General features: G+C 37.1%; 2 protein-coding genes across 2 annotated transcripts; both read left to right on the top strand.

Annotated features, from left to right (window-relative positions):
- Positions 1–2,107: 2,107 nt before the first annotated feature.
- Positions 2,108–6,797, top strand: LOC140946286 (protein phosphatase 1K, mitochondrial-like). Its single transcript, XM_073395377.1, has 2 exons — positions 2,108–2,703; positions 4,608–6,797. Exons 1-2 carry the CDS (start codon positions 2,172–2,174, stop codon positions 5,186–5,188), a joined length of 1,113 nt encoding a protein of 370 aa, XP_073251478.1. The 5' UTR covers positions 2,108–2,171; the 3' UTR covers positions 5,189–6,797.
- A 1,175-nt stretch (positions 6,798–7,972) lies between these two features.
- On the top strand, positions 7,973–17,555 carry LOC140946441 (uncharacterized). Its single transcript, XM_073395566.1, has 4 exons — positions 7,973–8,191; positions 9,928–10,141; positions 14,979–15,398; positions 16,076–17,555. The coding sequence occupies exons 1-4, from the start codon at positions 8,045–8,047 to the stop codon at positions 16,198–16,200; spliced, it is 906 nt and encodes a 301-aa protein (XP_073251667.1). The 5' UTR covers positions 7,973–8,044; the 3' UTR covers positions 16,201–17,555.
- The last annotated feature ends 96 nt before the right edge of the window (positions 17,556–17,651 follow it).

Raw genomic sequence — 17,651 nt, 5'->3', positions numbered from 1 at the left:
TTTTTATACCGAGAGTGCGTGCTTTTCTCATCCCATTGACATATATAGCTATAAGATTCTAGTAACATTTGATTAAAAAGATTCCGATGAGAAAGCGCTTTGTTACCCATTGTTATTTTTGTTTTGTTTCAACCAACGCCCCGTTCCCACGAATCCGGACACTTTTGAAACCGTATTTTCAACCCTAACCCAGATTCGCGTACACTTAGGCTGCGTGCAAACGGACGCAACATTGTTGACCAACAACTCCCGACATTGTTGGATGTTACATGTTTCGTCCGTTTGCACACCCTCTTGCATGTAATATATCAAACATGAGATGCAGTGTTTCATCACCAGATGAAACACCGAGAAGAGAGTTGAAAATACGACGCGCAGCGGAGTATTTTTGACGAACTTCGAGGTGTTTCATCTGGTGATGAAACACTGTGTCGAATGTTTGATATTTCTTCTCAAACAAAATCATTTTTGAAGGAGAAATTAAGGATGCAAATACTAAGCAGTGTTTCATCCGATTTCCAAACACTCATTAAACATTAATTTCCTTTGTATTTTCTTAATGAATTATTAATGAGTTTGAGAAGTGTTGGATGTTGTTGCGCAAAGTTTGAAACCGGTCAAACTTTTAGCCCCGTGCAAACAGACGCAACATTGTTGGCTTACAACTCCCAACATTGTTGGGAGTTGCTGCGCCCGTTTGCACGTTGCCTTACTCTGGAAAGCGGTTTCAAAAAGATGCTCAGTTTCGGATTGACTGATTTCGTATGGGGGAAAAGCCGATTCGTGCAGAAATATATGCAGTTTTAAAAATATCCGGATTCGTGTGGACGTGGCCCAAGTTTACGGTATTCTTCGAGTATGAATGATTTTTAAGACGCAGCTTGATTCCCTTGTGTAAGGTTTATTGGTTGTGATCTTTTGATGAACTCTATCATCTAGCTGACGAGTGCACGTTTGTTTAATACCCTTGCTAATTGCTGTTTATTTGTGAAGTCGGCAAGAATATTTCTCATTCCAAGTTAGATTGAATTTTAATTGGGTTAGAGTTTAAATATTTCTAGCTGTAGAGCACATGCGGTATTCGTACCCCCTTACGCCCCGCTCCTAAAGCCTCGGAGTCATAGAGTTTTAATATCACGTAATATGTTTCGATACAGTTTCTCGAGACCATACCTATGTTTTTCAATCGCCTTAAAAGGCTTATCCGATCGCCACAAAATTTTCACCAGTGTTTGACTATGAATTGAAATTTGTCAAAATGCAGTTTCTAGTAAAATCGATATCACCATGACAAAAATAAACAAGAAACTTTAAAATCGATTAAATCCGAATTTCGCGCGATTTAGACCTACTGAAAATGCGACATCAGGAACTCAAAGCGTGGTGTTTAGCAAATAACCTCCGTGAGAAGTAAAAAATTCTGTATGTTTAAATTCAGATAAAACGATAATATATTTCAAACCTTATATTTTCAATAGCCGTGATGGATTATTTTTTTAAAAAAGTTCTAAATAACTCAACTTCGGTGTATTTCCTATCCTGCGATCCTGAAAACTAACCTGTTTTCTCACCACCTTTCTAAGTGCAACTTTATTCTAAATTTTGCGGTAGACTTTTAGCGTTTTTCTTTGTATCTTTAAAACGGCACGACAGAATTCTTTTTAAACCTCATCACACAATCTCCATGATGTTTATATTTATGTCTGAAGCTTTCGTAAAGCGATAAATTGTGTCAAAAATTTTCGGGCAAATAATTTTTAAGCGCTTGTAATTTCGAAAAGACTCAAAGTCCCCTTGGAGACCGAAGAGATACAAATTTTAATAGCACCGCTTAGAATGCATTTCTAGAGTTCTAAAACTACTCTGTATAGCCTAAGAAGTGCTTTCAACATATTTACCAGGAAATCGTCGTTGGGTGCCCCTGAAAAAAGTTAACCTTTCTTCCGAATTCTACCTGGTGTGCCTGTGGTATTTGATTGCATCAGACGCACGCGAAATGTTGCACGTTGAAGGCGTGAAGTGGGCGCTGTCCATATTTCAACCAATCACAATACGATTTTTCACAGACGCGTCCAATCATAAACAGTCTTTAGCAAAGCTTCGGTCACAATGAGTACTTTCACTACACATTTCCATCATAAACACCAACTACCAAGGAGCCAGTATTTTCAATGTTTTGGCGGAAATTCTCGAGCGTTGCTCGGGTAGGACTACGTTCTCTATCTAGAGTGGTTCAAAGAAAAGATGAACTTCGATTTGCTGCAATTTTAGGTGGACATTTGCGTTATTTCAGTAGTGAATCTGCTACAAACAACGCATCAACTCAGAGACTTTGGAGCGATATCGGAGGCGACGATGTTTCTTCGAATCCTTTTGATGATTTAGGTGCGTGGCATGATGCTGAAGCCAAATCGTTTCTTCATAACGTTTCAGTGGATACTGTTGGCAAAAGCACGTCTATAGGCTATAGAACAGCAAATGAAGATAACTTTCAACTAGTAGAACTTGAACCAGATTTGTACTATTTCGCGGTCTTTGATGGTCATGGCGGGTCGCTCGCTGTGGATTTCGTCAGCGAACATCTTCATGGTTGTGTCAGACATTATTACAGCTACGATAAAGACATGGAAAAGGTACTAATCAAAGCTTTTACCAAATGCAACGAGGATTTGGAAAAGTACTTTCACTGGCTAACCGAAAGAGGTAAGATTGTAATTGAAGCTAAGCTTAAAACGGTGGTAAACAACTGAAGGGTTGAATTGTCCGTAAATCGAAACTGTCAAAACTCGAAATATTAAATCTGTGATATTTCTCAAATTTTTTATCGTTGACTGACTTCTAAAACTATGAATACTTCTTAGCTAAGTTTCTGTTCCTTTTGCGTACATCCTGACCTTGACTGTTTATTCTTCCTCCGAGGAAATGAGTATTCACCACACGCGTGCGTTTCAGAATGTTTTGAAAGTTGACACTCTGCAAAACCTGTATCGAGCACGTGCATGTCGTGTCAAACTGCTTGAAACCATCAACAGGCTCTTACCACATCCACTCAAGGAAATTTAATTTGAAAGTGTATGTTGATGAACGTCAGAAATTTTTCCCAAATTTCATGTGACAAATGAAGCGGAAAAACTGGCGCTCCAATTTTATGTCGCAATATTTTGATATTATGACAGAACCTCGTGAAGTTCCCGAGTACAGAATAAAAGGAAAAGAGCCATAGCCCGCGAGATAGTATTATTCTCACAAGTCATAGTTGTTTGTCTGCATGATTCACCACACAAGACTCTATATTTCAGAGTTTCCAGCTCTTTAATACAACTTTATAGCACCCTTACTTTGTTGTTACGCATGAATTAGCAATATTAGAGTCTTCCGCTGTTTATTGAGTGGAAACAGAGTTACTTTAATGAATTCGTCACAGTGACTCAACATGGTGACAGGGGATGCAACAGGACTAACGTCAGTTGTCATGTCCTATACACAAAGACAACAGATTTGCTATAAAAAAACTCTGACACTTCGAGGCCTTAGTTTGAATCCTTCTAAATAAACAAGGGATTTTTCAACAACAATTAAAACTCCTGCATTCCTTCCTGACTAAAAATACTGTACTTGGGATGGTCAAGGGTTACAAACAGTCATTATTGTCTAATCTGCCACTAACAAAACTTACCTTATTATAGGAAATAAACGCTCCATGAAATTAAGGCATTGGAAATTAATGCGACTTACATTGACATGAATTTAATAGAAAACAACTTTCAAATAAAGGAAATTAATGCAAAAAAGAGGGTAACATTTCAAAAATAGGAAATTAACAGGATGTTCACAAAGAAAGAAAACTAATGTTGAGACAACAGAACAATGTTAAACCTACGTGTATGTGTATAATTCATGATGGCAACTTTGTATATGATACTTTCCATAAACTTCTCAAACTCATTAATAATTCATAAAGAAAATACAAAGGAAATAATGTTTAATGAGTGTTTGGAAATTAGATGGAAAACTGCTATTTTTTCAATCCTTAATTTCTCCTTCTTAAATCATTTTGTTTGAGAAGTAATATCAAGCATGGGACACAGCTGTGTTCCATCACCAGATGAAACACTTTGAAGTTCGTCAAAAATACTCCGCTGCGCGTCGTATTTTCAGCTCTCTTCTCGGTGTTTCATCTGGTGATGAAACACTGCGTCTCATGCTTGATATATTACGTAAAATGGGGTCAAGTTAAGAAATCTTTAAGGGTTCTTCACCATTTCACTGATTCTGGTGATCAATTATTTTCTCCATCCTCAGGTAAAATACTTCTCTTTCTTAGGTGGCAAGTATTTCAAAATGTATTGAAAATTTGGGGCCAAAATAATGCAAATTAATGCTGCACTTAATAAATGGCATGGAAATTAACGTTTACTGAAATTAAATGTGAATTTTTGAAATTTGCGTTTATTTCACAAAGCGTGAATGGTATTGTTATACTCCAGTCAGTGAATGGTAATAATATTAATAATAACAGTAATATTATAATAATAAAAATAATAATAAAACATTTAGATTAAGTTTATTGTGTTTTCTAATTAGGCAGTTTTTAATTATTGTTTTAGGTGACAGAGAAAATGTACAGCACTGCGGTACAACAGCAACAGTAGCACTCCTACGAGATGGCACAGATCTAACTGTGGCCAGTGTTGGTGACAGTAGTGCTTTAATTTGCAGACTGGGCGATGCTGTTTCATTAACAAATGCTCACCACCCCACAAGAGAGGATGAACTGCAAAGAATAATATCATCAAATGGCTGGATTGATTGGGGATTTGATGCGATGGTTAATGGAAAACTTGCTATGACTCGCTCAATTGGAGACTTTCATCTAAAGCCTTATGGTGTGATAGCCACCCCGGAGATAACACAGCTGAAGCTTAATCATCAAACTGATTCTTTTATTGTTCTACATACTGATGGCATTTCACATGTCATGTCTGATAAGGAGATAACAGAACTTGTACGGAACTGTCCTGATGCTGAGTATGCTGCAAATGTACTAACATCATGTGCGCTGCAGTATGGTTCAGAGGACAATATCACGGCGATAGTTATTCCCCTCAGATTGTGGGGAAAGCATCGTACACAACAGATTTCAAAGGAACTCAGCCTGTTAAAAAATATGCGAATCAAATACAATTAGCTAGTTTGAGACAGAAGTTTGTATATAGTTAGAGTACATCTCACTAGTGGGACATGCAGGTAAGAAGGCGATAAAGGTTTGTGGGTGGGGCTGTAAGTGGAGGCTTATAAAGGATGTGTTACCAAAAACATTTAATGGTCGAGGTTGTATTAATTCTATTCTTTGTCTATTTAAGGGATGTATGTAAGAATATACAGTACTTAAAGTAGAGAGCAATAATAACTTCCAAACGCATGGTTTTTATGTGAATTTTGAATGGGCATAAAATGTGCCTCAGTCTGCACACTTAATTGCTATAATAAGCTCACAAAATAATTTATTAGTAATTGCAGTGGAACAAGGGTGAAGTTTGGGTGGACAGTTCTACATAAATCACACTGTACAGTATTTTGTCAACTCAAGCCTTGGGTTCACTGAGGTGCTGAGATTAAAATCTTGGCAGGAATGCAGGAGTTTAAGAATGCAAAAAATTTTACCTAAGTAACTGTGTAGATAGTATCGTTTATTGTAATATTATGGATCTTGTGCCTATTTTTATAAATGGACAAATGACTGTTATGTGTAACTATTTATGACAAAACAGGAAAAGCGAGATTGAGCTGGTGTATATATTATTTTTGTACAATGTAGGAATGTAGGGCTCAACAGCATTTTAGAAAAGTCCTCCTTAAGATAATATTATTAACTTTATATGAAAATCATTTTTTCCCTTGGGTTGCCACCATGTGCAGTTAATGTTGAGTTATTTAACCACCTGGAATATTGGTGAATCATAAACAGTAGAAACTCTGTTGTAACCTCAAATAATTTCAGAAAGATGAGGAAATTATTGAACCTTAGATCAGGCTGAAATTTACCAGCTTTCAGACATTCTCCACCACTCAAACAGGGTGGAATTTTGCTTTACCTGTGCGTTTTTATTTTTGGCTTGCTATTTAATGATATCAGAATGAATCAGGCTTGCAAATGATAGCAAATGAAATGAAAATAGAAACTATGAAGGAAATGTGCTTATTTATTTTATAATTTTTAGGGTAGGGTCATAACCTTTTATTGACCAAATTTCAAAATACATTATATGCAGAAATTTTGTTACAAATTTCTTCCAATGATGGAGATTTTGGGCCACTCACATCTTAATAATTAAGTATTTCAGACCTAAATAGTGATTTTTGTGCTTACTGGCCAATAGCCAGTAAGCTACTATGCTGTCGTCAGCATATGAATGAATGAATGATGGTAAGGTCGGCTCCTTTCTATTGTTTTCGTACGTGCACTAACAAATAACCTTAATATCAAAGTAGAAATTCTCATTTGTTGCCTCAATACACTTCCTACACAATCATGTGGGAGTTGTTATAGTTTGATTAATTTGGATAGGCTTGGTTTACCTGAACTGTTCCCATAGGGTGATTTTATCAACCCTGTGAAACAGATTGTGGAGTACTTAAAGTATCACACTCTAATTTCATTACTTCCTTTTAGTTTGTTTCTGTTTTTGTCACAAATTGTCAGATTTCTTGAATCAAGTAATATCACTCCAATAATTATTTATAATATTAAAATAGCTTTGCTAAAATATGTGAATAAAGATTTCTTTATCCTGAAACATCTATGTACATGAATATTGTTTCTTTCAGTAAGTCAGTTTGGGATTCCTTTACTAGGGAATAGTAAGGTTGTTTTGTGAGAGTAAACCTAAGCCCTGCAGGCTCGATTTCCACCTCTCTCCTTAGTCCGTCCTGGGAAGAGTTGGACTTTTCAGACGAGGAGTGCAGGATCATTTCCTGAACAGTGGGTGGTAATCGAGCCTACTTAATTAAGGTCACGAGTCTTCGTCCCTTACTGCACATGCTGGCTTGATGCTCGTATCCCGACCCCTGGTCAACGGGAATGAAGACACTGGGTGCAGGGGTGGGCTGTGTTGTAGATGGAATGCTTGTGTAAGATCTGGCTTATTTTTTTCTTATGCACTCAATGCTAAAATTATAGTCGATTCCGGATGTTTTGATGTAACAAACATCGAAACTATTAAAACTGCAGTTTACCGTAAACCAATGGTAATTTAGTGTTAACTCTGTTATTATATAAACACCAATGAGGAAATAACAGGTGAGCTTTTTTGTTAAAACATGAAATTGTCACGCGTGAATACAACATGTTATCTTCACACCTGAAAAGATCACAGTTGCTATGTGAAATGGCTTGTTTTTTCATTGGTGATTATATATAGAAAATTACATGGTCACTTGGAGATATGACATTTTTTAAACTCGCAGAGAAACTTCAATCCCCATGTGACCATGTTGAATATTCTTACCATACAACAAAATGTAGCTTCCTCTCATTCATGTTGTGGCGAGTAATTGAGAGAGCGCTGTATTCTGATTGTACACTGTTTTTCATTCCATTGCTTGCAGAAGTCCTTTTGGGCAATTTTTTGCTTTCTTAGTTTTCGATTTTTTCTATTTTCCTGAACTGTTATGAAATAAAGAAGAATAAAGAAATCCAACAGAATTGCGAATAACCATAACTTAACTAAATTAATTAGGTATCTGTTTGATGCCATTAATGAAGTGTCAAATAAAAAGTGCATTATTGATCCACCCATGGATACTGAGACTTTGATTGTCAGCATGAGAGCCACATTCCATGACATTTATTTCGGATGGAGCACATCAATGTTACGTACATGACACGTAAGACGCTCCAAACGGTATATGCGTGCGTTTGGTACAGCGGATTACCCCGTAACCATAGAAACTTTGAGAAACTTGAAACTTGAAACTTGAGGGTGAGGATTCATTCGACAAACCAAGTACTTTTTGGTGCCGGTCCCGGTGAAAACCACAGCAAATGGACTCCGAATATCTCAAGAAACACGTAGGAAATGCATTAGCTTTGGGGTTAGCAGAAATAGCGGAGAAAAGACCCGTTGATCCTATCGAATATCTTGCTCACTGGCTAAGAAAGTACGTTGAGAATCAAGACGTTGCCAAGCAGGTAGTAACGAACCTTATCTTTATCTAAGTGCTTGCCTCTCGGCTGTTTCTTTTTCCTGGTTAATTTATCTGCTTATTCCACTCCTGTTTTGGTTTCATTATACCGAAAAACGTAATTGTGCAGTTTAAAGCTTTTATTGGTTAAGTATGAGAACTGAAAACTCAAATTTATATGGCTTACTGAAGGTTGTCATTTTTAAGGTACCAATGCAAAACATCTGCAGGGCTGCAGGGCCCAGTTGTTCGAAGCTGGGTTAAGATAACTCAGGGTTGGTGCAAACTTTGAACTCAGATATTAGAGCTTAAAATTCAAATTCAGTTTAATTCTTTTTGCCTACAATTTGATGATTGGATACTCTAAAACGAATAGAGAAAATTATCCAAGAGAGTGCTGTTGATAACAAGAAAAAGAAGGCCGGGTTAAAATTTAACCCCTGGGCCCAGCTGTTCGAAACCCGATTAGCGCTTAACCCGGGGTTAAATTTAACCCGGGTTTCTTTTTCTCGTGTTCAAAAGCATTTTCTCGGATAATTTTCTCTGCTGTTTTTAGAGCTTCCAATCATCAGTTTGTAGACAGACAGAATTAAAACTGAAATGCTTTTTAAACTTTCAAATCTGAATTCAAATCTTGCACTAACCCCAGGTTATCTTAACCCAGCTTTGAACAACTAGGCCCTGGTTAGTGCTAACCGGCGTTCGAACAACTGGGCCCTGTTCTCAGGTTAAATAAACCAGTATTGAACCCTACCTTAGCCTGCAGTGCAGGTGTTTTCTTTTAGCGCGCAATTTGCTCGCGAAAGCGCCATGTTGAAACTTTCCGAAGAGAGGAGGAGAAGGGGGAAGTCAAAGGGAGCGGGGAGGGGGCGGGGAGAGAGAAGAGAAATGCCCGAAAACACCTTCTTTCGCCCTCGCACCTACCGTAAGGGTCACTATTTCTACTCTCCCCAATCTTCCACTGTCATAAAATCAAAGATGGTGGCTACAACAATATTACGAACACGAACACGAACAAGGTTTCGCCTACCCAAAATACGCCTGCACTGCAGGCTAACTCTACCTTAGCTAAAAGCTTAATACCCTAGTAGATGCGAAAGGTTTATCTTGAGAACATATCTGGTTATTATGTGAAGAGCACTTAATTAACCATTAATGAATGAGGCTGAGTATATAATGAAGAATTATGGAGATCTCGGAGGGTGTTAACACCCTCCTCGATCTCCATAATTCTTCATATGATATGAAAGCCGAATTCAATAATTGTTTTATTATTCAGTCAAAATAATTCCTAGTTTAAAAACAAGGATAAAACATGCTTACCTCCATCGATCCATCGATGTTAAGTTCATCTTCGATAGTGCACGTTTAGTTTTGTCCAGCTCCGCAAAATTAATATTCTCCAAATAGCAGATGTCGCCCTTTGAGTTGTCTTCTTGCTGTTCTTGCCATGGTTTTAGTTATTTTTTCACCTAGTTCTTACTCTTGAAACGAGTGAAATGTGCGCCATTTTTCAAGTTCACAACCAAAACAACTCAACCTCGTCCCCAGGTCTTCTCAGTTGACAGTGCCTTAACCTGCATGAACGCTGCGTTTTTGACGTCATTTCCTCGTTAAACACAAAATTCTTCCAAATTTGGTCTGCTTTTAGCCAATCAGAATCGGGGAAATATTTTGAATGAATATAAGGAATTTTAATAAATTGTTTCCAGTCTTTAATTTTCTGACTCTGCTTTTTTGTAGAAAGTTGAAGAACAAGAAGCCCTTGAAAAAGAGAGAGAAAAAGCGGAAGAAGAACGTATTAGAGAACAACTGAGGAAAGAGGAGGCAGAAAACATTGCACGACAGGAGGCTTATGAAAAGGCAGCGAGTGAGGAGGTTGTTATTGATCAGACACCAAGACCAATACCTCCTGAAGTAACTGGCACTCTTGCACCTGTTGCTGAGGGTGATGAAGGTAAGTCATTTTTAGTAGTAGTGATAATCTCCTCGAAAACCATATAGCGTAATGAGCAAGGAGCTTCATCTCTAGAGATTATTATCATTATTCTTTACTATTATTATTGTTATTATATAATTATAAAATACGGTTGAGGACAAAACATGGACCAGGGGTCCATGGACCCCTGTCATTGACCGGGTCCATGGACAGTTTTTTTATCTTTATAAGAAGGTTTTGTACCAGGTCCATGGACACTCAAAAAAGATTTGACGAGACACTGTCGACCAATGCTCAGGATTGATCACAATTATTTAGTTGTGCTTACATGACGTACACTCCGCTTGCACTTGTGCAGTCGCAAGACTGCTAAATTAAGCGAATTCAAAAGTTATCACCAAGAGAGGAATTACGCGCTCCAGTACAAAGACTCGCATCACCCTTAGAAAAACAAGCTGGAGTTAAGAATTCATTGCTTTTAGAGCAATCATGACTGCGTCACATCGCAATTCTCCATAGTTGATGTAGCTTCAGTTTAAGCTACAATCCATGCCACTTCTTCTTCTTCGAGATCTGGATCTGTAAATCACTATCTGTGAGAATTTATAATCATCCTGCTAAAAGCGCTAAGGAGCTGGGCCCAGCTTGACAAAACATTGCAGGAAAAAGTGACATTCATGGACAAAAAGAAAGTGGCTTAGAATATTATTATTCAGATCCGGGATGCACTTTGGAGAAATTAAACAACCTAAAACCCTTTTAATCAGCCGCAATGAACAGCTTTACATTTTAAAAGAGGTAGAAAAGCAATATGTGTGTCACGACCTCTCAGTATGAAATAAGCGGCAAAAATTCACATTTGCTCAGTCAAAAGGTTTTCCTCCGAAGCATAATCTACCCATCAGAGAAAACAATTCATTGGAACAAGCAGCATTTTGGCATGAGGTACCAACCCCCCCCCCTTTTTTTACACTATGTAAGCACAATTAAACATTATTGATCAATCAAGCATTGTTTGTTGTTGTTGTTGTTGTTTTTTAACCTTATTTTTGCACTATTTCTGTTTTTGTTTGTTTCTCATTATTAAAAAAAACTGTCCATAGACCCGGTCCATGACAGGGGGTCCATGGACCCGGTCCATGAAAGTGGTCCATGGACCCGGTCCAAAGTGGGGGTCCAGTTGGGGTCCATGGACCCCTGGTCCATGTTTTGTCCTCACCCATAAAATACTTATTATAATCATTCATGAACTTTTTTAACATCTCATGAAAGCCCCGCATGTAATTGACAGTACATAATAGAAATTTGAGGGTGACACAATGAGTAGCAGCCAGGGAGAAGTTTTGGGCTTACAGCAAATCAAAAGCCAATCTAAACTTAATATTAGTGTGTATTGAAAGAGTTTGTATTTCATTTGGTTTCCCAAACATGGTGCAAGTACTTGGAGGAAGGAAAGAGGGTTTGAGGACTCACAGAGAGCGTGAGAGGGGAGCATGACCTAATGTTCACTACATAAGTTGAATGGTATTTGCAAAATCCTTGCAATTTAGAATTTAGCAAGACAAGAAATGACTTAGCAAGACTACACAATAAATTATATAGACTTTACATTAAAATAAAATGCTTGCACAACTGTCAGTTTATAAAATTAAAGCCAACACAGTGAGATAAATAATTAAATTTTTTATATTGAGCATGTAAATGTTTTAAGGCATTTTTTAAAAGTCTTCTCAAACATTTGACTGCATTTACTGTTAACTTGAAGTGTTTTGTTTTGTTGTTTTTTTGTCAGATTGAAAGTACCTCTCTTCACTGAACTGTAAGACATTATTTTATTTGACATGTATAAAAATGTTCATTTATAATTTGTTTCCTCCTCTTGGTCTGAGAAGGCTATAACCATAAAGGAATAAACACATATAATTTAAAATCTTGCAATTAATTATTATTAATATTTATTACCAATTCAGTAATGGAAATTAAACTAGAAACTACATTAATAATGAAATAATTAATTCTCAGAAAATTCTAGGAGAGTTGGTTGTTAAACTAAAGTGATTTTTAAAGTGTTGAATGTCAATTTAATTGTTTTCAGTGTATCTTTAATTGCAACACATTTTTGTTTTCCTCTGGACTTAAAATTGAACTTTTCTTTTCTGCTGGTTTGTCGCTTTGGTAACACCAAAGAGACAAACACTGCTTTTAACTGCTTAAAACTGTTATGTCTGTAACAATGACCAACATCCAATTTATTTGTTTTTTTTTTCTTGATCACTGGTTAATTGAATAAAGAATTAAGATAAGTCATGGACTTTTTGCAACAAATTCTGTTCATTACTTTAGTACCATGTACAGAATGGTGTGATGAGTATGTTGCTAACCATGGAACCTTTGTCTGACCTTTGAACAAAATTATTTGATTACATAACACATGAATATTTCAAAACAATTCATACTACTATCTGAGTAGAATGTTGCATATCATTGCAGCAAGAGTTTGCGTAGTAGAAATGAATGGGTAATAGCTTGGAATGATGGAAACAAAATATTAGGTTCATTAGTTGGACCCTTATTAAAATTTTGTTGATCCACCTCTGTGGTTTCTATAAGATTGTTCTGATTCTGGTCATATATTATGAAAACAATTAAGGCATTAGAGTATTAATTTGATGTACCCACTTGCCCTATTTTCCTTCATCTAATAAGTTGTGTAAAATATAATGTTTGTAATGATGATGTACATGTAGTGAGGTAGGGTCCCTTTGTTGGCTCAGTTGAACCTGGGTGTTTTCTAGTTACTAAGATGTCTTTTTTCTTCATATTTTGTTAACACAGTTGCAAAAGGACAGTCGAACCCTGTCTAGCCAGATGCATGCCTCATGTTAAAACACCACCAAGATGTCACTCGTTATTGAACAATGACATTTATTTTGATACGAACAACTCTTTTTTTATGTTAAACAAAATTAATTTGAAGGACTTTAGAGTTAATATAAATGCCTACTGGCAAGTTTATGTGACAAGAATATCCAAAGATCTTTATTAATAGCAACATTTACAGAAACTGTATGCATATTTCAAAAATTACATGTTTAAGTTTGTTAAAGCTCACACACAGTAAACATAAAGTTATATTAAAAATGTCATTATTAAATATTAATCTAATAATAGTTTAAATTTATGGATTCATATAATTTATTTGTTGTGAGATATAAGTTCAGATCTTTATTAATTTAATTGCTTCAAAAGGTTCATTAAAAATCAAATAATATTGTTATTTAGCTTTGCAGAAGACAGGATATTGCAATTAAAAAGTATATTACATGTACCACAGTGTTGGTTGAATATTTTGTTGTTAGATATGTCAATAAAACAGTTGATTCCTCAACTGCTTCATTCTCCTCAGACTCTTAGTCTAGTGTCTTGCGATTAATCCGCTCCCATCCCCTCTAAAATGTAACCCTTTTCCACTATTGTCACATCTGTGACATGATTCTTTAATTTTCTTGACTCCAGAAAGACCTCATGTGTGGAATCAAGTGCCTGTATAAAGTTAAGAGGAAGTTAAGGTAGACAGGAAGTTATATGTCAGATATGATTGGAAAAGGCGGGTATTTTGGATATTTTAGTTTTTCACCGTTTTTGTAATGAAATGCACGGAAATTAAGTGCACAAGTTGAAGTAAGTATGTTAAAATAATATTGTTAAGCTGCGCTGGGAAGAAAATCTTTTATAAATAGTACCTGCACGACTTTACATTTTATCCCCAACCTGCGATCAGGCAAAACAAAAGAAAATCGCATGATCGCAGGTTATTTTATCCCTATTGATGGCAACTCTATCCTATTTGCCTGGTGCAGCCCCTAAGAAGAATTATCAGGTAAAATACGTAATAGGTTTTCGTCTTGGCGTAAACCTGAGAAAACGGAGGTTTGAAAAGCTTTAAACAAGCCTCAAACAATGAAGCGGTGCTTGCATAGTCTTTACAAAATTCCCTTTGCATGGAATTCACGTAACTCTGCACTTGTTTGTGTAACTTTTACGACACCTTTTCAATAATGAAAAACACCGACTAACTTTTCTCGGCTTAGACTGGAACAGTTGCTGTGCTGGAATTTTTGGCGATTGTTAAGTTCTCAGCGTGTTCATGGAGGTAGATGGCCGTATCCCGCCTGACCTTATATCCTCTCATAAGGTCAGTCGATCTATCGTAAACGTGATCAAATCAAAATGAGAGATTATATGGACAGTCGGGTTACCTCACCTACCTAGGGTCCCCCACCTCCACTGTAAACGGGCCTTAAGACGTTATTCCCGGTCTAAAACAGGCACTTTGTTGATAGGTGCTGTTTCAAAAGTCCTTTTTACGTTTGTAATATAGTGACAACGGGAGCGGAGCAAAACACTTTTCGTGCAGTATGAACCAGAATCTAAGAGTATCCTTAACTTTTATTCAGGCTCTGAATGGAAAAGTAGCGAATCACAATATTCCTCTGGGTTATTATGGTTTTAACTGCGTATAGCAAAGTTTATTGTGGCATAGCTTAGCAACGAACCTTGTGGTCTGAAATCCAACCTTAGTGTCTGCCTATACCGGTACCTTGCAATAATGCCCTCTCTCCTTGGCTTACATCTCTATTATGTCTTTCTTTCCTCTCTTCTTAAAGAAAGAAAGAAAAACTTGAGCGTCTAATCGCGGGTTACGGATTCCAGGTTATTTGAAAGGTCTCAAAATGGCCAAAGACTCCAACCCCACCCCTGTCGAACATTCAAGCGCATAACAAATATCTGCTAAAAAGTACGCTGCTCTTTCACTCTTTCTTGTCTCATGCTTTATGTATAAACCGCTCAACAGATCTAGACAGCAAAACAGAAGAAGCAGAAAAAGTCAGCCAAGAAGAAACTACACCTGCTGTCGAGGAGGGAGAAAGTGATGCAAAGAAGGATGGCGAAGCCGAGCCAACAGCTGCTGTTGAAGCAAAGAAAACGGAGGGAGAAGGAACGACAGCAGCAGAAGGAAAGGAGACGGTAGGTGATGCAGAGAAGAATGAGGAAAAGGTAGCTGAGGAAGCGGTCGGTGAGCAGAAACCTGAAGATGGTGGTCCTGAGAGCACAGGAGAACCAGGAGCGACGACAGTAGCTCAGGAAGAGGAAAATGAACCAACTGGAGACCAGACAGCAGAGGAACAACAACAACAACAACAACAAGAGGAACAGCAACCACCATTACAACAACAAGAGGAACAGCAGGAGGAGCGGCAGGAACAAGAAAATGGTGAATGCTTGTGAATTTTAAACTGTAAAAGCAGAGTTGAGCCTGGTTGAGCATAATCTTCGGGTGAACTTATCCCTGAATAGGACTGCTTAACCTACTTATTTGTGAATTTGTTGACTTTTTCTATTCGATCCTTTCCAGTACCCATAACAAGCCTGATAGGAGTTTTGAAAGGTCCACACATAAACATTAAAATGGTCGAACGGAAAGAGAGCCGTTCTGGCTATTTTTACTGACACTTTCCAATAGTTTCCGGCCTGATTATCAATATCAAATTTCATTTTCAATTGGCTATCACTAGCAAGTTAAGACCATCCATTATCGACCGTTTACGTTACTCCCTCCCAGCTGTGAGAGCTAACAAGCGTGTTTAGAAAAGGTCTTGTTGCTGGCTGTTTAGCAAATGTACCAACAGAATGATGAGGCTGCGGGACAGGAGTGTGATTGGAGCGCTAAGGAGGGTGATAGAGGGGCGTTCATGTCGTAGGCATGGATTTGTATTAAAGTGTCTCATTTTGATGTTATGACGAATAATCATGTGTTTGTGTGAAAATAAGGAAAAGCGTTTATTTTGATCCACGTCCATGTTTCTACTGCCTTATTAGCGCTTACTTTGCCATTATATTGACCTTATTTCTTTAAGGTGTAAGTTTAATATATCTTTTTTTCAACTGCAGAGGCAGCACCTGAACAAAATAAGGAAGAGAGCGAAGCAGTTGAACAACAACAAATACAGCAAGAACCGTCTGATGATCCACCACCTGCACAAGAACAAGAACCTGCTGCTGCTCCTCAAGAATAACTTACCCGCTAAAGTAAACCATGACGGAATGTTTCATAAAGCATACTTATCCCTACGTTTCTTTACAGTGTCTTTAGTCCAGTAGTGTCAACGTGTACTGTGACGCTGCTATTACGTGTGGCACTGCAAAGTGTGGTACGAAACTTTCCAAACAACTTAGGTCACGTAAAGTGGAAGCTGGAAATGTTGTAGTTCGTCACGCGATGTTTCTAAGTTTCGCTTTCGATGTGCTGTTTATATTCTTGCTCATAACGAATAAGGATTATTTATAAGGATACTTTATTGAAAAAAAATGAAGAGGTTTGTAAATAGCTAGTACTTGGTCATTGATGTAACTATTTACTTTTTGAAAAGACCTCGGTTGCTTAGGATACAGCGGCTTCTGATAAGATTGAGTTCCTACATTTTACAAAATTTTATCTTTTTGTAGTAAAGGAAATATATTCAATTATTTGCGATTTTGAGCACATAGGATTGGAAATCCATCAATTGCGAAGCGCGTGGAAAGCAGATTTAACAGAGAACGCAACCTGAATGAGAATACGGGAGGGCGCGCAAGGCACTGAACACTTCTTCCGGGTTCAATTTTCAGTCTTTTACACTGTAAATTCTGTTATACGCACCGTCCGTAATAGTTGTTGTCTTTGTTAAATCTACCAATTGTTGTGTTGGAAACGAGCGCTATCAAACTGGTGACCCTTTTTAGACGAAAAGAAAATTTGCAACATAAATATAGGACATTTGCTGTCAAAATTATTATTGGAGTATTATTCTGCATATGTTGAGTTTTAATCTTATAATCCCTGGTTTAAATTCTATTTTCCTTTTTACCATTACTCATTACCATACGCAAAATTTAGGGAAAATAAAATTTCAATCAATACATGTTTTAGTTCAGCAATATTGAAACGTAGACCATAACAAACTCCTAGAATTTGTAGTTTTACTCGGTCTTACTGTCATGAACTAGAGAAGTCAAGGTCACTTTTTATTTATTTATTTATTCATTTTATTTTTCTACGAAGTGAAATACAACAAAATTACTGGGAAGTCAGTAAAAGTATCACTAATTATTTCTGGCGGTGAACGATATGTCAGCGAAAGCCGAACAATAAAGATTCTCTAATTCCCAATTATATTGTTGGTATTTACAAAACTCAAGTGTTTGCCTCTGACGAGTTACCGCATGTATAATACTGTAATATAACCCTGTGATATAATTGTGTTTTTTATGTTTATAGTGGACAAAATGTCCACTTTATGGCGGGCTATTATTTTTTAAAGCAAGCGTATCTGTTCCTGTTAACTATAAAATAAAACATTTCTATATTAAAATCGCATTTTTGTATTGTAAAGGTCTGCCCTTCTTTCACAACAGTGTACATGGCCACGTCGTACCCACCCCCCCCCTCCCGCACCCCCCGCCCTTTCTTCATCTCCAATCTCCGGAA

The sequence above is a fragment of the Porites lutea genome, chromosome 8, assembly GCF_958299795.1.
Source record: "Porites lutea chromosome 8, jaPorLute2.1, whole genome shotgun sequence".
NCBI lineage: Eukaryota > Metazoa > Cnidaria > Anthozoa > Scleractinia > Poritidae > Porites > Porites lutea.
This window is presented reverse-complemented; position numbering and strand designations above follow the sequence as displayed.

What these genes read in the sequence shown, in the direction of transcription:
- LOC140946441 (XM_073395566.1), top strand. Translation starts at nt 8,045, where the DNA reads ATGGACTCCGAATATCTCAAGAAACACGTAGGAAATGCATTAGCTTTG. An exon ending in ATCAAGACGTTGCCAAGCAG is followed by an intron (nt 8,192 to 9,927) that starts GTAGTAACGAAC and finishes GCTTTTTTGTAG; the next exon opens with AAAGTTGAAGAACAAGAAGC. An exon ending in GCGGCAGGAACAAGAAAATG is followed by an intron (nt 15,399 to 16,075) that starts GTGAATGCTTGT and finishes TTTCAACTGCAG; the next exon opens with AGGCAGCACCTGAACAAAAT.
- LOC140946286 (XM_073395377.1), top strand. Translation starts at nt 2,172, where the DNA reads ATGTTTTGGCGGAAATTCTCGAGCGTTGCTCGGGTAGGACTACGTTCT. An exon ending in TCACTGGCTAACCGAAAGAG is followed by an intron (nt 2,704 to 4,607) that starts GTAAGATTGTAA and finishes TTATTGTTTTAG; the next exon opens with GTGACAGAGAAAATGTACAG.